A 23,545-nucleotide genomic window follows, 5' to 3' on the forward strand; every position below is an offset into this window, starting at 1 on the left:
CATGGCTGACTAACCCTGAACGAAAATTGACTCTTCCTCCTTCTCCCATGACTACCAGCAACTGTCAATAGCTCCCCAGCTAAGGGTGGGGCTTTGCATGCCCTTCTCCCTTCTATGCCAGAATATTGACTGAATTTATCTTGGGCAGGCCTTGGCATGCATCATAACCACTGATCTTTCATGTGCAGAAAACAGTATTTCACAACACAACAGCCCTGGTCAAACTCCAGCTCTTACAATCCATCTGCTCCCTCTTCTAAAATGTTTCCTGAGCTTTGAGGGGAGAAGATATAGTACTAGCATCCCCATGACGACCGAGCAATCCAACATCCCTTACTCTCTGTGCTTTGACCATTTATGAGTTTCTGTGTTAACTGCCATCCGCTTCAATAAGAATTCTCTAATGAGGTCTGAGAGTTGGACATTGAGATCTGAATTTAAAGGAAAGTTTGATACTAAGTCTATTTTGCAGAATAAGGATAGATTGACCTCTGGGGTCTATGACCTGTCCAGACAGAAGTTCTTGGCCAGATTTACAATAGTAAGCTTGTCTTTCCTCCTGTGGAGTAGGCATCAGATCAGGAAGCTGTTAGTTCCCCTCAGAACATCTGTGTCACCACTGCACCCACAGGCGTATCTTAAGACTGTAGCCTTTGTGTTTACATGATAGATCACCAACCAGCTAACAAAGTGCCAGGTTCCTGATCATCCCTGCTCTTTATGGAGAACACACACACACACACCTCCTGTTTATTTTCTTGAGGCTATGTCAGCAGACACATACCCAGTACTGTGTATACCTGGCTGTGTGTCAAATCAGAAGCTCCTGAGACACTAAATGCTCTCTGAACCATCAAAGGGTGGCTAGTGAGCTGAGACTAGTCTCTGAACCCAATATCAGAGAAGAAATGATTCAAGCCTTGAGTTAGCCAAAAGAGTTTTGATCAAAGCTCAGACTTAGAACACATAATCAAAGGAGGAAAAGGAAGAAGAGAAAAGCAATACAGACAGAGGTTAGGGATTGTTAGATGCGATTACAGTTTAGACTTTGCCCTAGGACTTGGGAAAATACAAAAAGATGTTTCTAATTAGTGCCAATGACCCACACAGCTCACTCTAGTGGGCAAGGGTATTGAGTGCCTTCGTAGAACAGTCTCTAACACCAAGGATATTTTTAAATCGGTTGCATGTAAACTGACAGGATTGTAGAGAAATTACTGTTTCAGAAGCTGCCAGGAAAGACAAGGATTCCTGATGCTCTATGGAGCAGTTAAGTGATAACTCTTGTACCTAAATGGTTTATTACATAAAATATCTACAAATTATCCTGCTGATATGGAACTTATATAATATTAAACTAAAAAATAATATTTCTCCTCAGCATCAATTTAAATCATACCAACTTTTTGGCTTAGTTGTGAATTCCAGTTAAGTTTTAGTAACACCTTTAATAGGTAGAAATGACCTCTTGCAGGGTCTGGTGATGCCAGCAATGAGGGGTGGGGCAGAGGATGTATTTTCTCTCTTTGATTTAATGAGGGGTGTTAACCTTTGGGATCTCCATAAAACTCCTATTCCCAAATCCTCAGAAAAACAATAGTTTCTAATATTCAAAGGGAAAATGTTTGAAACCATTGTTCTTAACAGTCTATGTTCCCGACAAGAGGGCATTCTACTCTCAAGTAAGTATCTGCCTTTCCATGGGACACAAGGCATTCACCATGGCAATTGAGAGTGACCACATCAGGACAAAGTTTAAGGAAGGATTTAGTATCCTCTCCATATCTAAATTGCCTTTAGGAAAAATGAGCAAAGAAGCCATTTTAATTAGCTGGTATTTCTTTTTTTTTTTTTTTTCAAGATCCAGTAATACCACTATTGGGAATATACCCAAGAGATGCCCCATCAAATGACAAAAGTATCTGTTCAACTATGTTCATAGCAGCATTGTTTGTAATAGCCAAAACCTGGAAACAACCTAGATGCCCTTCAATGGAGGAATGGATGAAGAAAGTGTGGAATATATACATATTAGAGTACTACTCAGCGGTAAAAAACAATGACTTCTCGAATTTTGTGTACAAATGGATGGAAATAGAAAACACTATCCTGAGTGAGGTATCCCAGACCCAAAAAGAGGAACATAGGATGTACTCACTCATAATCGGTTTCTAGCCATAAATAAAGGACATTGAGCATATAATTAGCTGGTATTTCTAATTGTCTACTCTAAGAGCCTATAATTGGGTGTTAGACATTTCCATACCCAAGTCATATTTACATGCATATGTTACATATATATTTAAAGTTAAAAACTAACAATTTCTTCAGAAAAGACATAAAATAAGTCATAATGGCTAAGGAAACATTTTTTTTTATTCTTCTCTCTGGTTTTGATTCTTATTTTTTGTCCATTAGATGGTATGCCCAAAGGAAAATAAAGCAATCACATTATTTGACTTAGTTGCTATTAAGTGGTAATTGTCTAAAGATTTAACAGGGTGGATATTAAAGCTCTCTCCTAAAATAGGGACAATTATATAAGTATTGTTTTCAGTTAAGTATACTATAATTGTGCCCTCAGCAATGTATCTACATAAGGCAAGAAAATTATGATTATGAAGAATGTAATTGTATGTCATTATCTAAATTATACATGGTTCAGCCCTGCTTCAGAATGTGGGTTCCTTACGGTTCTTATTTATGGAACACAAAAATTGTATGTTCACCTTGATCAATAGTTAAATTGGTAATTAATAAATTCTTAGCAGCAATTAGCCCAAAAGTCCAAAGGATGTATACAAATACAACTTATCTAGGGATGGGAGACAGGTAGACGTGCGTAATGTTGGCACTGCTGACTTCGAAGGTCAAAAGATAGAACTTGGTAAAAACCCAGGCAGGGAGTCTTTGTAGATATTTGAGGCAGGGAATGAGGCATTGTTAGAACATGAAAAGGGAACTTTTTTGCCACTTGGATGTGCAGGGAGAAAAGCAAGAAGTGGAAATTACTCTGCAGTGGTCGGAACAAACACTAAGTTCAAGAATAAAGCTAATGCACCTGAATCCAAACAAAGCAACACAAAAGGCACACTCTATACAAATAAAATTGGATTTCCAAACTGGGTTTTAAGACCATGCTACAAGCTATATGCTACATCAAGAGGTAAATGCTACTGATTCTTTACATTTTCAGAGAGCCCCATAAATTCTGCACAATGGGCTAAATTGATTCACAACACGACCTCCATAAAAGAAAAGCCGCCTTCAGGAAAAAGCTTTCCCCAAACCTTGTAGAACTTAATGAAAATAACTACCTCCTTCCAAACCGATCAGGAGGTGGGTTAGGCCTGCTCATTGTCTACAATGAACTTAATCTCAACGTTTAACACAGTAGAGATTTCAACTGAACCAACGCTTTGGGCAAATTGTGCTCAGATGCCAGGCATTTGCGGTAACCTTAACACCATGGCTAATTTTGTAGCTTTTATTTCCAGAAAGCCAGCCTTTGGCTTAAAACTAAGGAAGTGGTGACTACAGAACAAAAAAGAAAATTGGTATGTTATGGGGTAAGGGACTGGGATGCCAGGAAGTGTTGGTGACACACAAAACTCGGTCTCTTTGCATACTGAGGCATATGAAACTGGTAGTTTCAATGGCCTATAGTAGCCATAAGAAACTAAAGTTCTAAAGTATTTAGAAATACAAATTATGGATACCCTAAAAAATCTAGTGATGTCAATGATGCATTGTTTGTCCACATCTTTTTCAGAGAGGAAGAAAGAGGTAAGGTGCACTCCTTTTGGCAGTAGCTTAAAGGGGGTTTAAAGTGACCTTGGAAAACAGAATGTTTTGATCCCTTGGACTCTTTTTATTCAGCAAACAGATGGTTTTAGAATGAATCTTTGTTTCCTGACCAGTTAGAGTGCACCCTCACAGGATTGACTGTGTCTAAATGTTAGGTCTGGTACAATAAATGAGAACTAATAAAAGAGCAAAGTGGTCCATGTTCAAGTCAGTGAACCAGATCAGCACTTAGGATTCATGATACAGCTGAGTAACTGGGTCCTGGAATGAGTCAGAGACATTGCTCTGCTGATGGGCTTGTGATTGGGGTAACTGCTAAGTAATAACACTATACTCTAACTGTCCTCAGGCTCGGTGGGATGGCTTGACTGGGCGTATCACTTTCAATAAGACCGATGGCTTGAGAAAGGATTTTGACCTGGACATTATCAGTCTCAAAGAGGAAGGAACTGAAAAGGTAACCTCCTTGATGATGAATAAAATCACCAATGGACTCACTAAAGAAAGGGCACATTGTTCATGCATTTTAGCTAAATGACACAGATAAGTGGGAGAATTGTAAAATAACTTTGCTAGCATATTCCTTAGCATCCAGCATCTAGAACATTCTCTCATGTTGAAAGGTAGACATGGATGGGATAGATTCTCAAATTATATGTGGAACTAATAGCATTAACTAATATTCATCGATGCTTGATCCATAAAGCAAATATGTATTTTTTGTCTACATAACCTTATGCACTGGTGTCCTTATACCTGTTTCTCAGAGATTTTACAAAGTTGAGCTTAGATTTGGAACTGTGGGAATTGCAGCTGGTTTAGCTATGGTAAAGCATTCAAGGGTTACTCAGAAATTAATTTTAGCTGAACTCTATTTTGAGATTGGTGGCAGAGGGATGGAATAAAATAGTATGGAGAAGGCTTACTGGAGAAAGTTAACATTGCATCCTTAATTTAGGACAAATGCTGCAAAACTTCATTTTAATGCTGCACTCTCACTTTAGGATTATTTTAGCTGGAAGTCTCAATTTCAAAGTTTGAAGTTTTACTTTAGTTATTATTTAGACTAACACAAATGTTAACTATTAAGCAATGATGATAAAAAAAAATTGGTTTCTCAATATATTCCATGATTTCAATCTAATATCTATGGTCACAAGTTTCAATCAGTATTTATAGTTTGAGAATTTGTCTTCAGAATCCTAAAGAACAAACGATGTTGAAAGCCCAATGCTGTCACCTGGACATAGGAACCCTATAAACCAATACATTTTCATATGGTGGTGACTAACACGCAAAACATGGTACTCAGTATAAAAAGAGTATTTTGAAACAACGTGCTCGCTCGATTTCAAGTAGTTGAGTTTATAATTAAGGCATGGGAAGGTTTATGTCTGTTTCATTGTTTCCTTTTACTGGGACACATTTTCCTACCTTGGCAGATTCTGACTGCCTTCTCCCCTCACACTCCAGCCCCAAGCACCATTCATTGAAAGAAAGATTAATTAGTCTGGATGTTGTAGAAGGCTCTCATGGGTATCGACATGTTTAAGAAAAACAATTAGCTTGCAATTTCGAGAGGACATGTGTCTGTGGTTTCCCATTTCAAAAACACTGTTTACTCGCCTCTCCCTAGTTGGGTCTTCACTCTGTCTCCCTCTCCCTAGTTGAATATCTTTACCCTACTGTGTTCCTCTGCTGGTTTAACAGAGAACAAAGCATCTGCCTGCCCTCTATAATTGTACTTTTGGACCAGAAGGAACAGAAAAGAATGTTCACTATAACCTAAATCTTGTGGTTATTTAAAGGAATTTATCTGTTTCTCTAGGCCTACTCTTTTCTGCCTTTTTTGCCTTTTGTGGGGGAAGTAGTACTGTTAAGGAAATATTTTTTTTGGTTCAGATAGGTGATGAACTAGATGGAAGTATTGTGATGTCTCCACAGCTATCTATATACACAGCAATATTATGCACATTCTGCTAGTGGTTTTCTATTAAAAGCGAAATCAAATTAGATGAAAGTATTTTCTATTTGTTTCTTACCTATTCAATGATTGCAATAACTTTTTTCTTCAGGTGACTTGGGCTCAGTTCCTGAGGTTGCTGGTTGAGCCTTGAAGGCAGTGGGGGATGCTAACACATGTCCCTCGAGAGCCAAGGGAAGACATGCCCACACTTTCCATGCCAGCTTCTCTGGGCTCACAGGCGAACCGTTATCAAAAGTCCATCCACCACTTGCACCCAACTTTCTACTGTCTGCAAACTCATAATCAAAGGATACATCATTCGCCATATTTCTCTGTGTAGCTTAGGAAGTGTGTGTGTGTGTGTGTGTGTGTGTGCTTAAAAGGATGGCTGATATTTTTATCCTGAATTCCTTCAACATCTCTCTTAAAGCATGATGAATATCTTTCAACTTTGCAATACCTGCAACATTCAAACAGGCTTCAATTACTTTCGACTATTTGAAATGAGCACGCTATTCTGTGGTGCCCAGCCTTCATTCCCATTTCCTTGTTGTGCCTATTGTTGGTCTTTATATGAATTAAAATGCAAAATTCCAACCAACAGGTGAGGAGTGTAATGCACTCTGTATACTTCATGGGTTCCATGCTGCATTTTAATTGAGTGTGTTTTTATTTTTCCCTCTGGAAACCAAGGCTGCTGGTGAAGTGTCTGTGCACTTGTATAAAGTGTGGAAGAAGGTTTGTACCCTGGAAACAACAGCAGGACACTTGGGGATGGGGTGGCTGCACCCTGCCAGTCTTACCAAACCAGTAGCTTAGCAGTCGCCGAGGAGGAGTGAGAGTCCACAGATGCGGGGAGCAGGTTGTGTTCGCCCTTAGCATTACAAGGAATTGAGAGTAGACATTTGGTGGGTTAGTGAGTGACGGGTGAGTAAATATTCCCCCTAGATTAGCTTTCCCACTGGACAGGATCAGTGGCTGGGAAGACTGCAAGCAGGTAGCAGCAACGAACCCAGAGGCCCCCGTATAGATCTTCTCAAACCAAGGAACATTTCTCCTAAGAGGAAAGAAAGCGGTAGATTTGACCCACCAGATTAGCAACAAGGCAAGAGTACTTCCTGCAATGTCACTACCGGAAAATGTGGGCCATTTTCAGAAGCTCCCCTTTCTTATACGCTGTCTTTGTGTTGTCAGAATCTTGAAATTTATTTTAGAACTGGTTTCCAGAGGACAAATCATCAGAAGGCTTTTGATAGGAAATGAGATTACCTTGTGGAAGTTTAGCACCCACTATTTCATAGTTTATTGTACAGGATCATGTTGCCAGCCACTGTGCATAGATTTGCATAAGCAGATGTGAGACCCAGAAAGATTCTCGTGGAGAAAATGTCCCAGTGACAGCCAATGTTACCTTGTCTCCATTCTTGTTCCTCACTCCCACCTCTCTTTTTTCCCCTCTATCAGTCTATTTAAAACCAGTCGCTACAATTGCTCTTGACTGATGGACGGACTGTAAATGACTTCAGGTTGTTGGGTTTGAGCAGCTTGTCAGGCTCCCTTCCACTTCTCAGATGATTGGCTGAGTCACAGGGAGTTTAAACAGCTTCTACCAGTACCTCAAAGTCTCATCATCCCCTTGGTGGCAATCAGCAGATGATCTCAGAAATGCCTTTTAAGTACTAAAAGTCGCAGGTTTAATAAACCATTTTATCGATGAACCAAGTTGCCAAAGGCCCACCGGAGGTGAACCAGTTTCCCCACTGGTAGGGAATAGATGGTTCTACCCAACCGTTCTGAAAGCAGCTTATTACTTGAGATTCCTGGCACTTTATGCCAGGCTGAGTTAATTTAAACTAAATACTCTGGGGGATAGAGTCTAGTCTCTGAAATTAAACTCGAGGGAGAGGGACAGGCCTACAGGCACCACAACGCTGTGGCATGCGCATCCACATTAACAACTTGGCCTTGCTAGCCCATGGCTTTCTTCCTCATCGCTGTGAACCCTGCACTGCTCCCATTATTGGCTGAATAGGTCACAGTTCATCTACTCTTCTCAGTAATGGCACTCCAGTCCAGGGACTCAGTCAAACTCAACAGACAAGTTGCACTTCCCTAAGCAGATTCTGTCTTTAAGAGAAGAGTTCACTCCAGCATAGTCTTAGCCCAGGACTTTATTTAAAACACCTGAAATTCTTTGCAAGCGAGGGAGAGAGTAATCTTTGCAAGACACCCCTGCACTAAGGAGCCTCAAGAAACAAAAAAACAGAAACACCTTTAGTTTTGTTTTTCATACATGCCTGATTATTTCATTCAGCCATTTTAGATTCTGCTGGTGACTCTGGCCTTGGAAAACAGACCCTAACGGTCTCTTAAATAGCCTGCTTCACTTGTTAAAAGTTGGCTCAATATTCCCTGGACATTCATTCACACATACTTCTCAAATATCAAATGACTACTTCCTCGTGCCAATTTAGACAATAAGAGAAGGCGGACCGGGCAATTTGAGTATTTCTCCCCACACGTAAGAGATCCACATCTGTGGCTTCCCAGCAGTGAATTATTGCTGTTGGCTTTTGCTTCACAGGCTGAAAATTGAAGTGCTGCCTCCGAGGCACTCCTCCCTGGTTGCAGAGCATGGCCGCAAGGCCAGTATCTGGGCATCTGGTTAACTGCACAGCCCTGTCCAGCATGCATGCACCATCACATCACAGAGTCCCACCTCATCAGAGACATTGGCTTGCTGACAACCTGTCCATTTATTTCAATTAAGAGGCAGAGCCAGTACAACTGATCGCCCTTGCCTTGATTCTCATACTGGGATGCTTTTATTTAATGATTCCTCTGCAGTACAGCTAGCAGGAAAGCCGTCTCCTTTTCCTCATTTTACAGAGGCAGAACTGTGCTCTTGGGGCTGTGAAGGGTGGTCAGGTAGCCAGTGGCAATGGTCTCTTAGCGCTCCACTTACCACTCTGCCTCTGCTGGTAAAAGGAAGATGAGTCGGAGGCTAAGTGGGAGAGGGTATTTGTTGAAAGTGTGAAGTTTTATTTTAGAAAAGAATATTACAGCAGCATTTAATAATGCCATTTTTGAAGATGAAAGATGTCATTTAAACACACACTTAAAATATTAATGAGAATAAGAGGTAAAATGCATTCTGAATTTAAGAGTGGCTAAAGACACAAGCATGTTCTCTAATACTAAATTAGAAACTGAAGTCTCTTCTTCTCAGTGCCTATGTCAATGTTTAATTGAAATTTTTCACAGGCCCACCTTACACATAGTTCTCTCATGCAATACAACCTAAAGTATAGCTTGGGATAAGAATGAGCAGATAACTCATTTACCTTGATGTGTGTTTCCTAAAAGCTAAGGTTCTGCCTCAAAAGCATTGAAGGAGGAAAGGTTGAAAAGACTGTGCCCAGTTTCCCAAGACAATGGCTCACAAAAGGAGAAAGACATTCTCCCATTAGCAGATAGATTATATACCACAACTCAAGAGGCCCTGAAAGTACTGAACAATTCCCAAAGATTCAGGCTCATACCCCATGGTATTCCTAATATTCACTCCATAGACAACTGCTACACATTGTGCTCCACTCAATTCCATTAGCCTCTTCATCTCTCCAACAAATTAACCCTGATTCATATGGAGGAGAGAGATTGAAATAGTTTCTACTTATGTGTGGGTGTGTTGTAGTTCTTAGAATTTTCTCAAAGAATTTATAGCTATAAAATGATAGCTACAAGCTAAAGATGCTAATGAAATCAACCAAAGAAAAGAAAGTAAAGATAGAAGGGACTTAGCATGTTTTCATGGGAAAACTGTTTAATTATGAACAAAAGGAAAGCCCTTTTAGATTAGAGAGATATCTCAGTGATTGAGAGCATGTTCTGCTCTTCTAGAGGACTGGGGTTCTATTCCCAGTACTCACATCAAAATGCTCACAACTGCCTGTAACTCCAGCATGAGGGAATCTGACTCCCTCTTCTGGTTCCAAAGGGCATATATCCAGAGAGTATGCACACATACACACAAATAAAAATAATTCTTTAAAAAAGGAAGATATTCAGGTATCAAGCACAGATCTCCCTTATCTGTGTGAACTTGTCCAGATGCTGGAGTCATAGACACCTCCTGATTTTCGTGGCTCATTTCCTTTCATGTTTTCTAAATTAAAAGGAAAAAAAGACCTAGCAATTCCAAATTATTTCCCAAGGTGGGCTTAAAGAAATTGCTGTGAAAGTCATTTACATGACTTGTATTATTATTTGTGCAGCTTTTACCAGACAAGAGTACTTCCACCTTAACCGCCTCATTAGATCTTCTCACCATCCCTGTAGCATAGAGAACAGGATCCCAGAAAGGTTAGCATCCTATTTAAGGTCACACAGTCACTGCCTGGCTATTTCCACCTGATAGCCAAACACATTTCTTGTCCTGAGGCTGGCAGTAAGTATGCATAAAACTGGGCCAAGTAGCTCAATTATTATAGTTCTTTCCTAGGTCATTTCAGATGCTAAATAAATCAATGTATGGGTGGAGTATCCCATACCAGAATTGTTTGAGAGAAGTCTGGATTTTACTTTTAAGTTTGAGATATTTTCATGGGCAAGGAAGATCTCTCGAGACTCAAGTTTCAAGTAGAAATTAGATGATGTTTCATATACTGATTAAAAAACTGGAAAGTTAGATTTCATCTTGTACTAATTTTTTGTGTTACCATGCAGAACAATGGATTTCATGATAATATTTTCATGCATGCATACAAGTGCACTCTCTTCTCATCTCCCCTTGTATTATGTATGGTCCCACTGGTTCCTTACCTCTCTCTAAAACATCTCCGTTTCATGTCATATCTGTGCAAAATTCCAAACACACCCTGCACAGATAGCTGGAAGATGGTCTTTTATTATTTTTTTATTTATTCTTCTCTCATACAATGCATCCCAACCAAAGTTTCACTCTCTCCACTCTTCCCATTTCCTCCCTCTTTTCCCCTATATCCACCCCATCCCATGTCCCTGAAGAAATAACAGCAGGTCTCCCAGAAACATCAGTGGAATATGGCACAAGTTACAATCAGACTAGGCACAAACCCTCACATCAATGCTGGCCAAAGGCAACCCTGTTTCAGGCAAGGGTCAAAGATGCCTCCACTCCCACACTTAGGGATCCCACAACAATACCAGGCTAACAACCATAACATATATGCAGAAGACTTAGCAAAGACCCACACAGGCTCAGTAATTTCTGTTTCAGTCTCTGTGAGCCCCCATAAGCCCTGATTAGCTGATTCTGTGGGCCTTGTTCTCTGGCTATCCTCCAACTCTGTGGCTCCCACTATTTTGCCTCTCCTGTTCTGGGGGTTCAGTTTTTCAGTACTTCTGTTTTGACTCTGACACATCTCCTGAGGTCAGGTGATGCTGGACAACTTTGAATTTGGGTGTCAGGAATGATCCACATGTATCTTGCAGGACCTAACACAGTAGCAGCAATCAGGCCACTGGGGAAATTAGAGGACATCGTTTTTTAGGGTCATGGAGCCTATTGAGTGCCAATAATCACCACTGGCTCTCTGATACCAAAAGTAAAAGTCAATGAAAAACAAGATTTCCTTATTGGAAGAGCTCAAGGTGAAATGGACACAAAAAACAGATAAGCAAGTAATAATGAAAAAGTCATGAGGTGCTCAGGCAGAGGCATGCCCTGGGTCATGAAAGACATGAGGTGCTCAGACAGAAGCATGCCCTGGGTCATGAAAGACATGAGGTGCTCAGACAGAAGCATGGCCTGGGTCATGAAAGACATGAGGTGCTCAGAAGCGTGCCCTGGGTCATGAAAGACATCAGGCGCCCAGACAGAGGTGTGCCCTGGGTCATGAAAGACATGCGGAGCTCAGACAGAGACATGCCCTGTGTCCAACTGGGATGCTTGAGAACCCCCCTCAGCACTGGCTCCTCAGCAAGGATAAGTCCTGAATTTTGTCAACCTCTTGTCTGTGTAGATTCCCCCATCTGTCTTTCCTTTTCCAATTCCAAGACCCTTCACCACCCACCCTGCTCTTTCCATCCTAGTAACCACACATTTTAAAGGAACGGTGTTAGTAGGGTGGTGGCATGTTGTTTGATGCCAGCAGAAAGTCACAAGAGTTCTTGTCTGTTACTATGTACTGTGTCTTCCAGTGCCTACAGTTGGGCTTGACATGGACGGAGGTGCTCAATGAACACACTATAGAGGGAAAATCTGATAGTCATTTACTCCTAACTTTTTAATTTAAAAAATAGCAATGAGCTAAATAATTAAAAGTAAAAATTCCAAGTCATTGTAGTGACGCACAACTTTAATCCCAACACTTGTGAAGCAGAGGAGGCAGATCTCTGAGTTTAAGGCCAGCCTTGGTCTACAAAGGGATGTCTTTGTCTCAAAGAGAAACCCTTCCAAATAACCAAAAATTAATTAATTAATTAATTAATTGAAAATAAAATAAAAATGCCTCCTGCACCTGTCTTAAATAGCCTATTTTTTTCTGATTCTGTCTCCACCCTCATTTTTTTTTATTATGTCACTTTCCTATACAAAGCAACCTCCACTGTAATGCCCTGGTGCCCCAGGATATAAGCTTTGGTTCTCATTCCTGGTATAGTGGGCCCTTTGTTTTAATGTAAGTGCCATTGTGGGCAACTGGCAGCCTCTGATATGCTGTGTTCTGTGCAGATTGGAATTTGGAACTCCTACAGTGGGCTGAACATGACGGATGGCAACAAAGACAGGTCCAACAACATCACTGATTCTCTGGCCAACCGGACACTCATTGTCACCACCATTCTGGTAAGCTGTGAAGTCCAGGCTTTTATCTACACACCCACACTCGACCTAAAAGGATCCTTCCATTGTCTTTTCCAGGCTGGTATTTCTGTCTGAATATGTCTATTTTTTAAACTGGGGAACTAAAATCATACATTTGTGATTAAAGGAATAAAATAAGCTCTCAAAAGCTCTCTACAGACCGTCCAGCTCACTGGAACCCAGCTCCATTCTCACCTCTCTCCGCCCCAGCCTGGGGCTCTTTCTTCTTCTCTGCCTACTGAATTGCTGGATGGTTTTAAACAAGAGGAGACTCTAGCCACAGATCAGGGAAGTGGCATGGGTGTGGGAGGATCAGAGATAGCATTTTCTGTGACCTCTCTGTGCTATCGATCATTTTTCCATGTCTTTCCATAAGCATATTTTCTGCAAGTCCTTCCCCTGCACCCATGTTCCAGCTTCTCTGGACTGGGGCAACACTCCCATCTCTTCTTTGTCTCTGCCTTGGATTTCTCTAGTTTCCTGGTATAATAGGAAAACATTGCATTTCCATTTTTACTTCCCCCATCCAATGGCTCCTCTTCCATTGCCTCATAGCTCTGGAAATAACCCTTGTATTAACTGATCTTCAAAAGACTTGTGACCCATTGCAATCCTGATCTCATGCCCAGCTATCCACTGGACATAGGCCAGCCATTTTTCTCTTTCTTTTCCCAAGGAATCTAGGTGGGCACAATCCATTCTTAACTCTGCATTTGAAGGTGTGCTTTGCTTCATTTCACTCAGTCCTTAGTTTTAGAGATATTTATCTTTGAAGTTGCCTTGTGAGAATTGTTTATCGAAAGTAGATCTGGTTTTATGCTGTTGCTGTTTTCTTTTGTTTTCTTTTGGCCATTACTTTTGTTGCAACCACCTTATAATAGGGTTTTGTGGGGAGGGCATTTTGTTGTTTTGTGTTGTAAAAAAAGTGGCGGGCTGCTTCTCACCGCCTGGCTGCCCGGCTAGCTTTACCTGAAATAATTACATAGAAACTGTATTCATTTAAACACTGTCTGGCCCATTAGTTTTAACCTCTTATTGGCTAAATCTCACATATTGATCTAACCCATTTCTAATAATCTCTGTTGCCACTTGACTGTGGCTTACCAGCATGAGTCTAACCAGCGTTCTGTTCTGTCTTCCCCACCCATCTAAGGGTTGCCCTATCAAAAGTCCCAGGCAGCTTCTTTATTTAACCAAAGAAAGTAACACATAGACAGAAGATCTTCCTACACCAGTTTTGTTTTGAAAAAGTTCAATGTGTAGAACTGGCTGACCTGAACCTCCCCTATGTTGCCACTCTAGGTAACAATTTTTTATTGCATTTTCATAAGCATAAGGAGAAAGTAAGACTGAAAATGGAATGAAGTTAAGATAAAAAATAGAATATTTGTTATACACAGTGTTTCAAAAACGGAAGAATTGTATTTGATGATCCTCATTTCTCCCTTATAAGTAGACACTCCTAGGTCAAAGCCTGAGTGGAGTTCTGCAAAGGAAGCCTGAATGTGGTCACACCTAGAGGAGGCATGTAGGGCCCCAGTGTCCTCCAAGCCTTTCTATCTTCTCAGAGTCAACATTTGAACAGCACTGTGTCACTGTTGCACCATGCATAAAACATTCATGCTCTACAATGGTGCAAGGAAAAGCTCCCATCTGCAGGGAGAAAGAAAACACATATATGAAGGCTTCTAAAGCAGTGGCAGACAAAAGTAGCAGAAACGGGAATGTAAGCAACTGACTTTAATACATTCCGTTCTTAAAAGCCAACTTCAAATGTTGTGTATCTTCAGGCTACTGATGGAACACTTTCCTTTTCATTATAATGGAGCTTTCATACCTGATTTGTTTCACTCAGGAAGAGCCCTATGTGATGTACAGGAAATCTGATAAGCCCCTCTATGGAAACGACAGATTTGAAGGATATTGCCTGGATCTACTGAAAGAATTGTCAAATATCCTGGGTTTCCTTTATGATGTTAAACTAGTTCCCGATGGCAAATATGGAGCCCAAAATGACAAAGGAGAGTGGAATGGGATGGTTAAAGAACTCATCGATCACGTAAGCAATAATACACCTGATTGCTTTCTTTAAAATGCCCTAAGTGAGGAAGTAAGAGGAGAAAAAATAATTTATTCAATAATAATAATAATAACTTGATACCAGGTCTTAAAGAACAACTTTAGTGTCCCGTGTTTTTAGCCACCTGCACACAAAATTTACAAAGCCACCAAGATATGAAGCTTCCTCAGTTTGGAAGGATGAGGGAAAATAAAAGTTGAAGATTAAAATGTATACATTTATGCCAAAGGATAAGCTTGAGGGGTTTTTAATTAATCAAAAATTTTAGAACCTGGGACTCAGAGAAAAATCTCATCTTGTCAACTTATGCATGACCAAGTTGTTTATTCCTTCCTTTTCTGAAATGTCTTTGATAAAGACATCATCATGCAATTTTAGTTTGAAATGTGTGCACTCGTGCGTGGGCACACGCAACTTACCCTAAGCTGCATCTCTCCATATTTTCTGGTTTGTCTTTGACAACAAACACTGAAATATAACTAAAATTAGCTTCATGCATGAAAAGCATTTGTGGTTGAGATTGGGAAGTGGAGATGCTGAAAGAAAGTCTAGCCATCCGCAGAGAAAGGAGGCAGTCCAGCTGACAGTTCTGCACCTGTTTTCACAGAGAGCTGACCTCGCAGTGGCCCCTCTCACCATCACTTATGTCAGGGAGAAAGTCATAGACTTCTCCAAGCCCTTCATGACCCTGGGCATCAGCATCCTTTACCGGAAGCCCAATGGAACCAACCCGGGCGTCTTCTCCTTCCTCAATCCCCTGTCTCCGGACATTTGGATGTATGTGCTGCTGGCCTGCTTAGGAGTCAGTTGTGTGCTTTTTGTGATTGCCAGGTAAGCTTGAGCATACTGAATTCATGACAAAGGTCTGTCAGCCACAGACTTCAGAAAACCCTGGTTTAAAGTACAATTTTACCTTTGCTCATTGCTGCATTTTCTCAATGTTTCCATGTACAGCTATTGTGTGCATTGAAAGCTAATTATCCATAAAGAACATTTTTAAAGAAACAAGAAAATCCTTTATATTAATTTGACTTTTTCCATATTTCAATTCACATAAAATCACTATTCTATTTTCTGAGGAATACAGAAGAAAAAAAGCAATGGATCATCTGGGATAGCTAAAGCATTATTAAAATAAAAGTAAAATGATTTCAAAATATTTGGTTCTTGAAATAATTAAATAAGTCAAAGAGAAAAACCAGTTAGCTAAGAATCACCATAGCAAATAAAAAAACATGCAAAGATCGAAAAATTGGAAGATACTGAAATTCTTAAAGATCCACTTTGAAAATTTGTGAGATTATTCTTTAAAATCATTGAAAGGTTAATAAGAAAATCATAGAAGTAACACTAAAAAGACATATAGATTGTGGAGTATTGATTGGCTGGTTGATTGATTGACTGATTGATTTTGTACTGGGGATGAACTATAGAGTCTTACGTAAGCCCTATACCACTTAGCTACATTCTTAAGCCATTATAAAAATTTTATGGTAGTCAACAAGTCAACACTTTACGCTTTATATTTCAAGTTTAAATTCTGCCCCTATATGTAACCATTATACTTCACACAATTCCTCCAAAGATTTTATCTCACTCAGTAGACCATACACTGAAAAGCCTTTGATCCTGAATTTGAAACTGCTATTTTATTTACCTCTTCCTCTTAAACATTTGATAGCCCTAGACAGACCTTTTTGGAAGTTATTTTTAATCATTTGGAAGTTGTTTTCAATCTTTTTCACCTTTCAACAAAAGTTTATAATTCCCCTAATCAAGTTTTGTCTTCTCTCCATGAATTTCTAAGAGAAATATCTCTTCATGGCAGCACTTTGTCATTGCTCACTGTCCAATTTTGATGAATGACCAGTAACTTTTCCTCCAGCATAATTACAAAAGAAAACTTGGGGAAATAACCCAAGCAGAGAACGTTCAGAAGACCCAGAAGATGGACAGAGTCAAGCCAAACAAGTGACTTCTGTGAACATTTAAATTTTTAATGGAGATGAAGTCTAGGAGTTTTCAACACCTTGTAAAAATATGCCATTTCCAAATCTCAAATTTTATGTTTTTTCAAATAGTGATCAAAATTCTCTTTACACACACAGACACACACACACATGAATTACCAACTTCAAAATACCAATCATATCAAGGTCATGAAACCACGCTCAAGATAATTTAAAAAAATATTCCTTGAAAATAGTTTTTAGTTAGTTATTGATCTGTGGAGGATCGTCACAGTTCCTAGGGGAAGTTCTTATTACCCTGGGGTGGCCATGTACTAATGAAGTGTCCACCAGAAGCACATCACGTGGTTCTGCACTGTGACATTTCTCTGCCTGAGATATACCCCTAACTAAGCAATAAAAGGGGGCAGAAGGCAATAAAAATGTGAGTCCTCATATCCTGAGTCCAGGGTTTCTCAAACATTAATGCTCACAAATGAAGCAATGGAGGTAACGCTAATGGAGAGGCACATTACTTACTATAGCGAAGTTGGCCAAAGTCGGGAGGAAAAGAGTAAGAGCACAGGCCAAGCCCTGGGAAGTGCACAGATGGAGGGGTCCTTCTGTGCTGCATCCCAGCTGAATTCAGTACCATAGGAATGAAAACCAGTTAATCTAGTCATCATCCTTGGCTCCAGAGCAGCTTTGGAGTCTGTATTGTGAAGTACATCCTTTTATGATTTTTAAAGTGAAAAATAAAAGACAAACTTAAGCAAACACCTTCACACAAAATGGACCCCTAAAAGTAATCTGTTGAACTGAATTGACTTTATAAAGTTATAAAGCATTAGTGGAAGAAGTGAAGGAAAACCTAATAAAATGCCAGTGAAGTGTGGCTGCTAACAATTTGTATGTTAGGGTTTTGGTTTGGCGGTTGATTTTCTAAAAGTATTTAGCCCCAAGGATTTAGGTCCATAATGTTTATGATGACCACAGGACTGAAATGAGCCAAACTTCTAAGCAGGGCTTGCTTAAATTAGTGAGTGACATTTGTCTTACTAAAGCGAAGCTCTTAAAGTTGGCATTTAGCAAAAAGTAAAAATAGGAAAAAGAATGGTCCCTTGAGAGCAGATTGTAAGGTTACAGTACAAACTCAGGGGTTGTATAACTAATTCAAACAGATCTTTCTCTATTGAAACAGATGGATCTTTTTATCATCAAAGCAACCAGTGTCTATCAACAACAAGAAACAGCCAGTCCCCTCAATCTGAGACTTCAGAGCAAGGAATATTTCACAACTTTTCACTTAGTGTAAACTTTATGTATATAAGCCCTAACCCAAAGCAAATGTTCACATGTATAAATCCAGTAGATTGACTATGATGTTTTGCTGTATCTGTTTTATTTGGAAACAAGGAAGGTGTTTCTTTGCAATCCAGACTGTTCTTGAACTTCCTATGGAAATAATCTGGTCTCACATTGGAAGAAGCCCTCTTGCCTTAGTCTCCCAAATGCTAGAATTACAGGCAACACCACCACGCCCATTAAAAGATAGTATACATGCAAGTTTTGACATAGATCTAAGCACACTCTTCCATGTATCATGTTACTGACAGTCAGTACTGACTTATTGGATGTCATATGTGACAATGGTTTCAGATGGTCATTCTTGCTGATCATGTATTGGATTTTCCTGTAGCCCTCCTGGTACTGATATGCTATATTACAGTGACTATATTAATCAGACTTTAGAATTCTCAAACTGAAATATCTGCACTTAACAACAAGTGTGTCTTTCTACACTGTAAAATGCCAGTGTGTTACAGCACAGCCTTGTCTCATTGTTCAATACTACCCAGTTCATGTGCTTCCCAAGTCACTCAGAACCCTGAAGAGAAAGAACTGGCAACTTCCCGAAGAGCTGAGAAGTGTGCTGATGTTTAGTTTCCCTCTGCTCCACAGAAAAAGAAAAAGAAAAAGTTAATTGCTTACAAGCGTTGGAGTATTTTAACATTTCTCTATTCATATAGGGAAAAATTTAAAAACAGCATTCCAAGGACACGTGCTCACAGATCAGCATGCATTTAGTGGGTAAACAACAGAATATCAGGGGTAGTGGTTGCCAGGTTTTACAGTCTGTTTGAAAAGCCTGTACTCTTGAATGCATAATCTTCCTAATTTATTGCAATTAATATGTTAAAATTATTATACAAGGGACAATGATATTGTTTAAGTAACAGCATCTTTAGTCTGCATGCTGTTCCAATTATTAGGTTCATTAATATCGGTATTCATTCTTTCAGCTGAGCAAACTACTATGGTTATAAGAGTGTATAAATCCAAAACTTAATTATACTGTTGCAACAGTAATTAAAATGTATTGGCATGCACTGTCAATTAAAGCTATGTTCATAAGCTTACAGGAATGTGCATGGCGTGCCCTCCAGCTTGGGAAAAGCCACAGGAAAGAGTTGGAGGATATTATGGTGCAATAAATGACCAGGCTGCTATCCTAATGCCCCTAAGACTTTGTGGGAAAACACTGCACACTTTGCAGAAGATGTCCAGGGCTTTAGAGAACATTTTTCATGAAGAAGAACTATCTTCCAGTTCATTGGACACAATTCACAGCGTGTCCTGCTTTTCACTGTAGATAATATACTCTCCTTAAGCCCAGTTCTCCCTGATGCACCTGCATCCAGCTATTGTTTACAGCTGAAGTCTTATGGCTTGGAGAGCAACTGTGTGTTCTCATTGGCATTAGGGTATTTTAACATTACTCTAACAATTCTTTTTCCCTTAAAAGGGCCCGGCAGCAAATGGCAAAGCTTCCAGTGCTATGAATTATTGCATTTTAAATTATTGCAGATTACTTTTCAGAAATTCTGGCAATATTTATTTTAAAAAACACACACACATTGCTAGGGTAGTTCCCTAAGACCCCTAGAGTAGGCACCTCTTCTGGATTGCATAGGTCAGAAAGATTCTTAGAGAAACAGAAAGGACTGAAGTTGTAATCAGTTCCCCGGATTATTATTTTAAATGTTGCTCCTAGACATCTATATTTCCCTGTTTTATAAAGAGGCAAACTGAAGCCAGATGAGTCAAGTCAAACCCTTTGTGTAGATTTCCTGGAAGATTTATTGTATTTTGAGAAACTTACTGGTCATGGTCTCTTGCCGGCCAAGCGATAATAGTGGCACAGAAAACACTTCACACCTAACCAGAGTTGGTGATTGCATGACTGTGAGGCATAATTCAGAAAATAATTCAATTAAAAACAAATCAAGAGGAAAGCGTGAGTTTCTAATTTCCCACTCTGAGCCTTGAGGTTAATGCTAATAAGCTATATTGGTATATAGAGTGTATACCTATACCTGGTCTGTGCTCCTTCCAATTTAAACTTTGTCTTTTCACTGAAAGACTGAGATTTGTATTTCTATACAGTTATCTTTAAAGTAAGTGATATTCTCCCAATTTCAGTCCTTTTTGTTCTTTTTTTTTTATATTTTGCATCATTTGTGAAATGTTATACTCTGTATAGGGTGTGTTCATGGAACAATAAATGTCCCTGGAGGGCACATGACCCTCACAGCACTTAGCAACGTAGCATCTCAACCATGTAATCACTATGTATTCCGTGCCACTCTTGTTGAGCCCTGCTACAGTCAAAACTTGAGATGCGGGAGCTTTTCTTTTTCTTTTTTTTTTCCGGGGGGTGGGGGGGGAGTGTCTAGAGACAGGGTTTCTCTGTAGCTTTGGGACCTGTCCTGGAACTAGCTCTTTTAAACCAGGCTGGCCTCGAACTCACAGAGATCTGCCTGCCTCTGCCTCCCAAGTGCTGGGATTAAAGGCCCGTGCCACCACTGCCCAGCTGTGGGAGCTTTCCTTTATAGTTATCCCAGTTACTCAGTAAAATGGAAGTAAATGAAAACTCAGAATTTCAGAATTCAGTAGACACAGATCTGAGGAGTGCCATCCTCGACACAATGGGTTTGACCCTGAGACAAGAAGTTGGTGAGTATTTGCCCAAGGATTTTTGCATTTGGTTCAGTAGAGCTGGAAGTGTCTGCACACAGCCTTCACTCCTCCTGCTTCTGCTCCGTTGTGGAGTGTTCTCCACCGCTCAGCAGGTTTTACTCTGCAGCATGTGTGTACTTGATCTTCACAAACTGTTTCTGTTAATTATCACAGGTTTACACCCTACGAGTGGTATAATCCCCACCCGTGCAACCCCGACTCAGACGTGGTGGAAAACAATTTCACTTTGCTAAATAGTTTCTGGTTTGGAGTTGGAGCTCTCATGCAGCAAGGTACACCGGTTACCCGCTTTGTCACTTGCATCCCACAGTCTGCTGGCAAGTTTTCATGCTGGTAAACTCCACCATGAAACTAGATGGTAGGACGAAACTTCCTTGGATACAAGACAATAGCAATATTCTTTCCAGCCAGTTATCAAGACGAAAGCAGAAATAGGGTCTTAAAGGGAGCTTTCTTGCTATGTATCTAAAAAACATTTTTTCTAAGAATGGACTTACATTTTCCTGCAAATAGTAAAGATTAAGAAACCTGTAGTAGTTATTTTCTCGCTGATGTAATCAAATAGCAGATTAAAAGCGGTTTAAGGGATTAAAGGGTCTGTAGTGACTTATAATTAAGAGTGTAGTCCATCAAGTGTGGGAAGCTTGGCAGCAGGTGCTTCGGGCATCTGTCATATGGTATCTGCAGTCAGGAAACAGAGACCAGTGAAGACTGTGCCCTGACCACCTTGTCCGTTTCTATTACTTTCTCCTTTTCATTAAGTCTACAGCCCAGCCTATAGGAAAGTACTTCTTACATTCAAGGTCTCCCCTCCTCAACCAAACCTCTTTGGAACATCTCTATAGACATCTTAAGAGATGTGTCTCTAAGGTGACTCAAAACCATGTCAAGTTAACAGTGATGGTTATCCATCACAAAACCTTAGACTTTAAAAAAATAAAATAAATGCATTTCCGTAGGTAGACATGACCATCTTTTCCTTCCTCGTCATAAAGTCACAAGTCAGAGGTTTAAATGGAATGGAATTGAAACCCTTTCAAGTCTGAATTCACTTGGATTCTTCCAGTTGTTAACAGGACCTAACACTGCACCTAATTACCACTCTGAGAAACTCTGCAGAGATTCACCTTAGCCACCCAATAACTTCTACAATCTTCTTCAACTGGTAACCATAGCAACAGTAAACTAGAGGCTGGAGAAATAAAACTGAAACTGAAAAGATGTCATATATTTTCCCTTTCTCTATGATTTCAGAGATTCTTGTTTTTGTTGTGGAGGATAGAGAAGTTTTAACTTTTGGAATAAATCCACCTCGTATGTGGATTTTCTTCAGCTCTGATTTCAGGCATATGGTCTATCAAATATTTCCAAGATTAAATGAATTAATTTAAAAAAAAATCGTAAGTCACAGATGCTTCTGTGTTTGGACTATCTTTCCATTTGACAATAAGCTACAAAATAAATTGTCAAAAGAAACCCAAATGTGTGTGATTTGAAAGTCAACTTATGGTTTTTCATTAGGATGTCATTATCATATCATTTGAAATGTTTACTTTCTGTGAATCCGACAGAGAGAGACAGAGATGGAGACACAGAGACAGAGAGACAGAGACAGAGGAGAAAGGGAGGGGGAGATGGAAAATAAACATGCGTGTTGGCTATTGGTATGGAAATACCACATAATTTAAGAAATGGACACTTCTTTTTGTGCAGCCATGCATAGTTTATGTGGGGACTGTTAAATGGGCGTAGATTTAGTAGAAATCACCGGCATGAATTTAGAGCATAAGACAGAGCTATAAATCCCTCAAGACACCCCATTAGAAGCTGTATCTTGCTTACCCAGTGTATTTAATTCTTTAAGGTAATTATCGTGTGAGCAGTTATTCTCAGAATGAAGGAGGCCTCCTCCCATCCCTACAAGTTGCCTTTTCCAGCAATAGAAAAAAAAAAAAAAACAAATGCATATAGGTTTCACTGGCCATGCCGGAGACCTATGCAGGCGTATGCCACTGTCATGTACATGTATCCATTTAAAACCCCTCTCATATGTTTAAAATCCCATTTGGAGTTTACCAGCATCCACAGCAAACTGTGGGGTGCAGTGTCTATTAGTTACCACTACCTTGGATACATGACAGTCAGCCCCAGCCAGATTCTGCTTGTCTTCAAGAAGTTGACAAACATCCTCCCGTGCAAGAAGCATTGCCCAGTGCAGTATCTGTGACTGTTAGTACATCTGCCTCTGACACATGGCGTTGAACCTGGTAGCTACTCTCCGTTGTGCTCTCTTCTGTGTGCAGAAGCCTGTCATTGTATTACATTGGAAACCACTTTGTTTCATTTCTCTTTTTAATGTGATGATCAGACTTTCTCTTTTCTACAGAGCCTGAGCAAAGTCTGGATCAGGATTGGCTGTCATGTCTGCCATAAAAGGCACTAAAGAGACTTCAGCAAGTATTTTCCAGTGGTGCTTTACTCTGTGCTATCACTGCTTTCATGCCTTCATCCTCTAGGGTACTGAGCATGCTCAAATCATCTCTTCTTGAGGGACGCCATTTTGAAATATATCACATAACATTAAAGATTAAGAAATTAGCAAAATTATACAATTTTTTAAAACAATGCAAAGGAATATTGAGAAATTTCATTAATACCACCTAATAGAGCTAAAAATGCAACTCCATTACGTTGCTACACTTTGCCCTAAATTTTAGAGAATTTCTTTTAAAATTAAAAATATTTATTTTAAAGTTAAAAAATACAAATTTATATTTACATGTCAAATGTCTGTAAGTCCTTTTCTACTTTCATGCAAAACACAATATGTGCACACAGATAAGTTGAAAGCTATA

The 23,545-nt window shown here is 39.7% G+C and overlaps 1 protein-coding gene across 6 annotated transcripts in view; it reads left to right on the plus strand.

Moving 5' to 3' along the window:
- Nucleotides 1–23,545, plus strand: part of Grik1 (glutamate ionotropic receptor kainate type subunit 1) — a 384,033-nt gene that overhangs the window by 321,260 nt on the left and 39,228 nt on the right. For 4 of the 6 annotated variants that reach the window (XM_057763946.1, XM_057763948.1, XM_057763950.1 and 1 more), the window contains exons 8-13: nt 4,157–4,264; nt 6,467–6,511; nt 12,489–12,602; nt 14,476–14,679; nt 15,308–15,531; nt 20,844–20,962. In XM_057763946.1, coding sequence (XP_057619929.1) covers nt 4,157–4,264; nt 6,467–6,511; nt 12,489–12,602; nt 14,476–14,679; nt 15,308–15,531; nt 20,844–20,962 — 814 coding nt within the window. The remainder of the gene's footprint in view (nt 1–4,156; nt 4,265–6,466; nt 6,512–12,488; nt 12,603–14,475; nt 14,680–15,307; nt 15,532–20,843; nt 20,963–23,545) is intronic. The other 2 variants (XM_057763947.1, XM_057763949.1) reach the window with 1 other exon arrangement.

This window comes from Chionomys nivalis, chromosome 3, assembly GCF_950005125.1.
Source record: "Chionomys nivalis chromosome 3, mChiNiv1.1, whole genome shotgun sequence".
NCBI lineage: Eukaryota > Metazoa > Chordata > Mammalia > Rodentia > Cricetidae > Chionomys > Chionomys nivalis.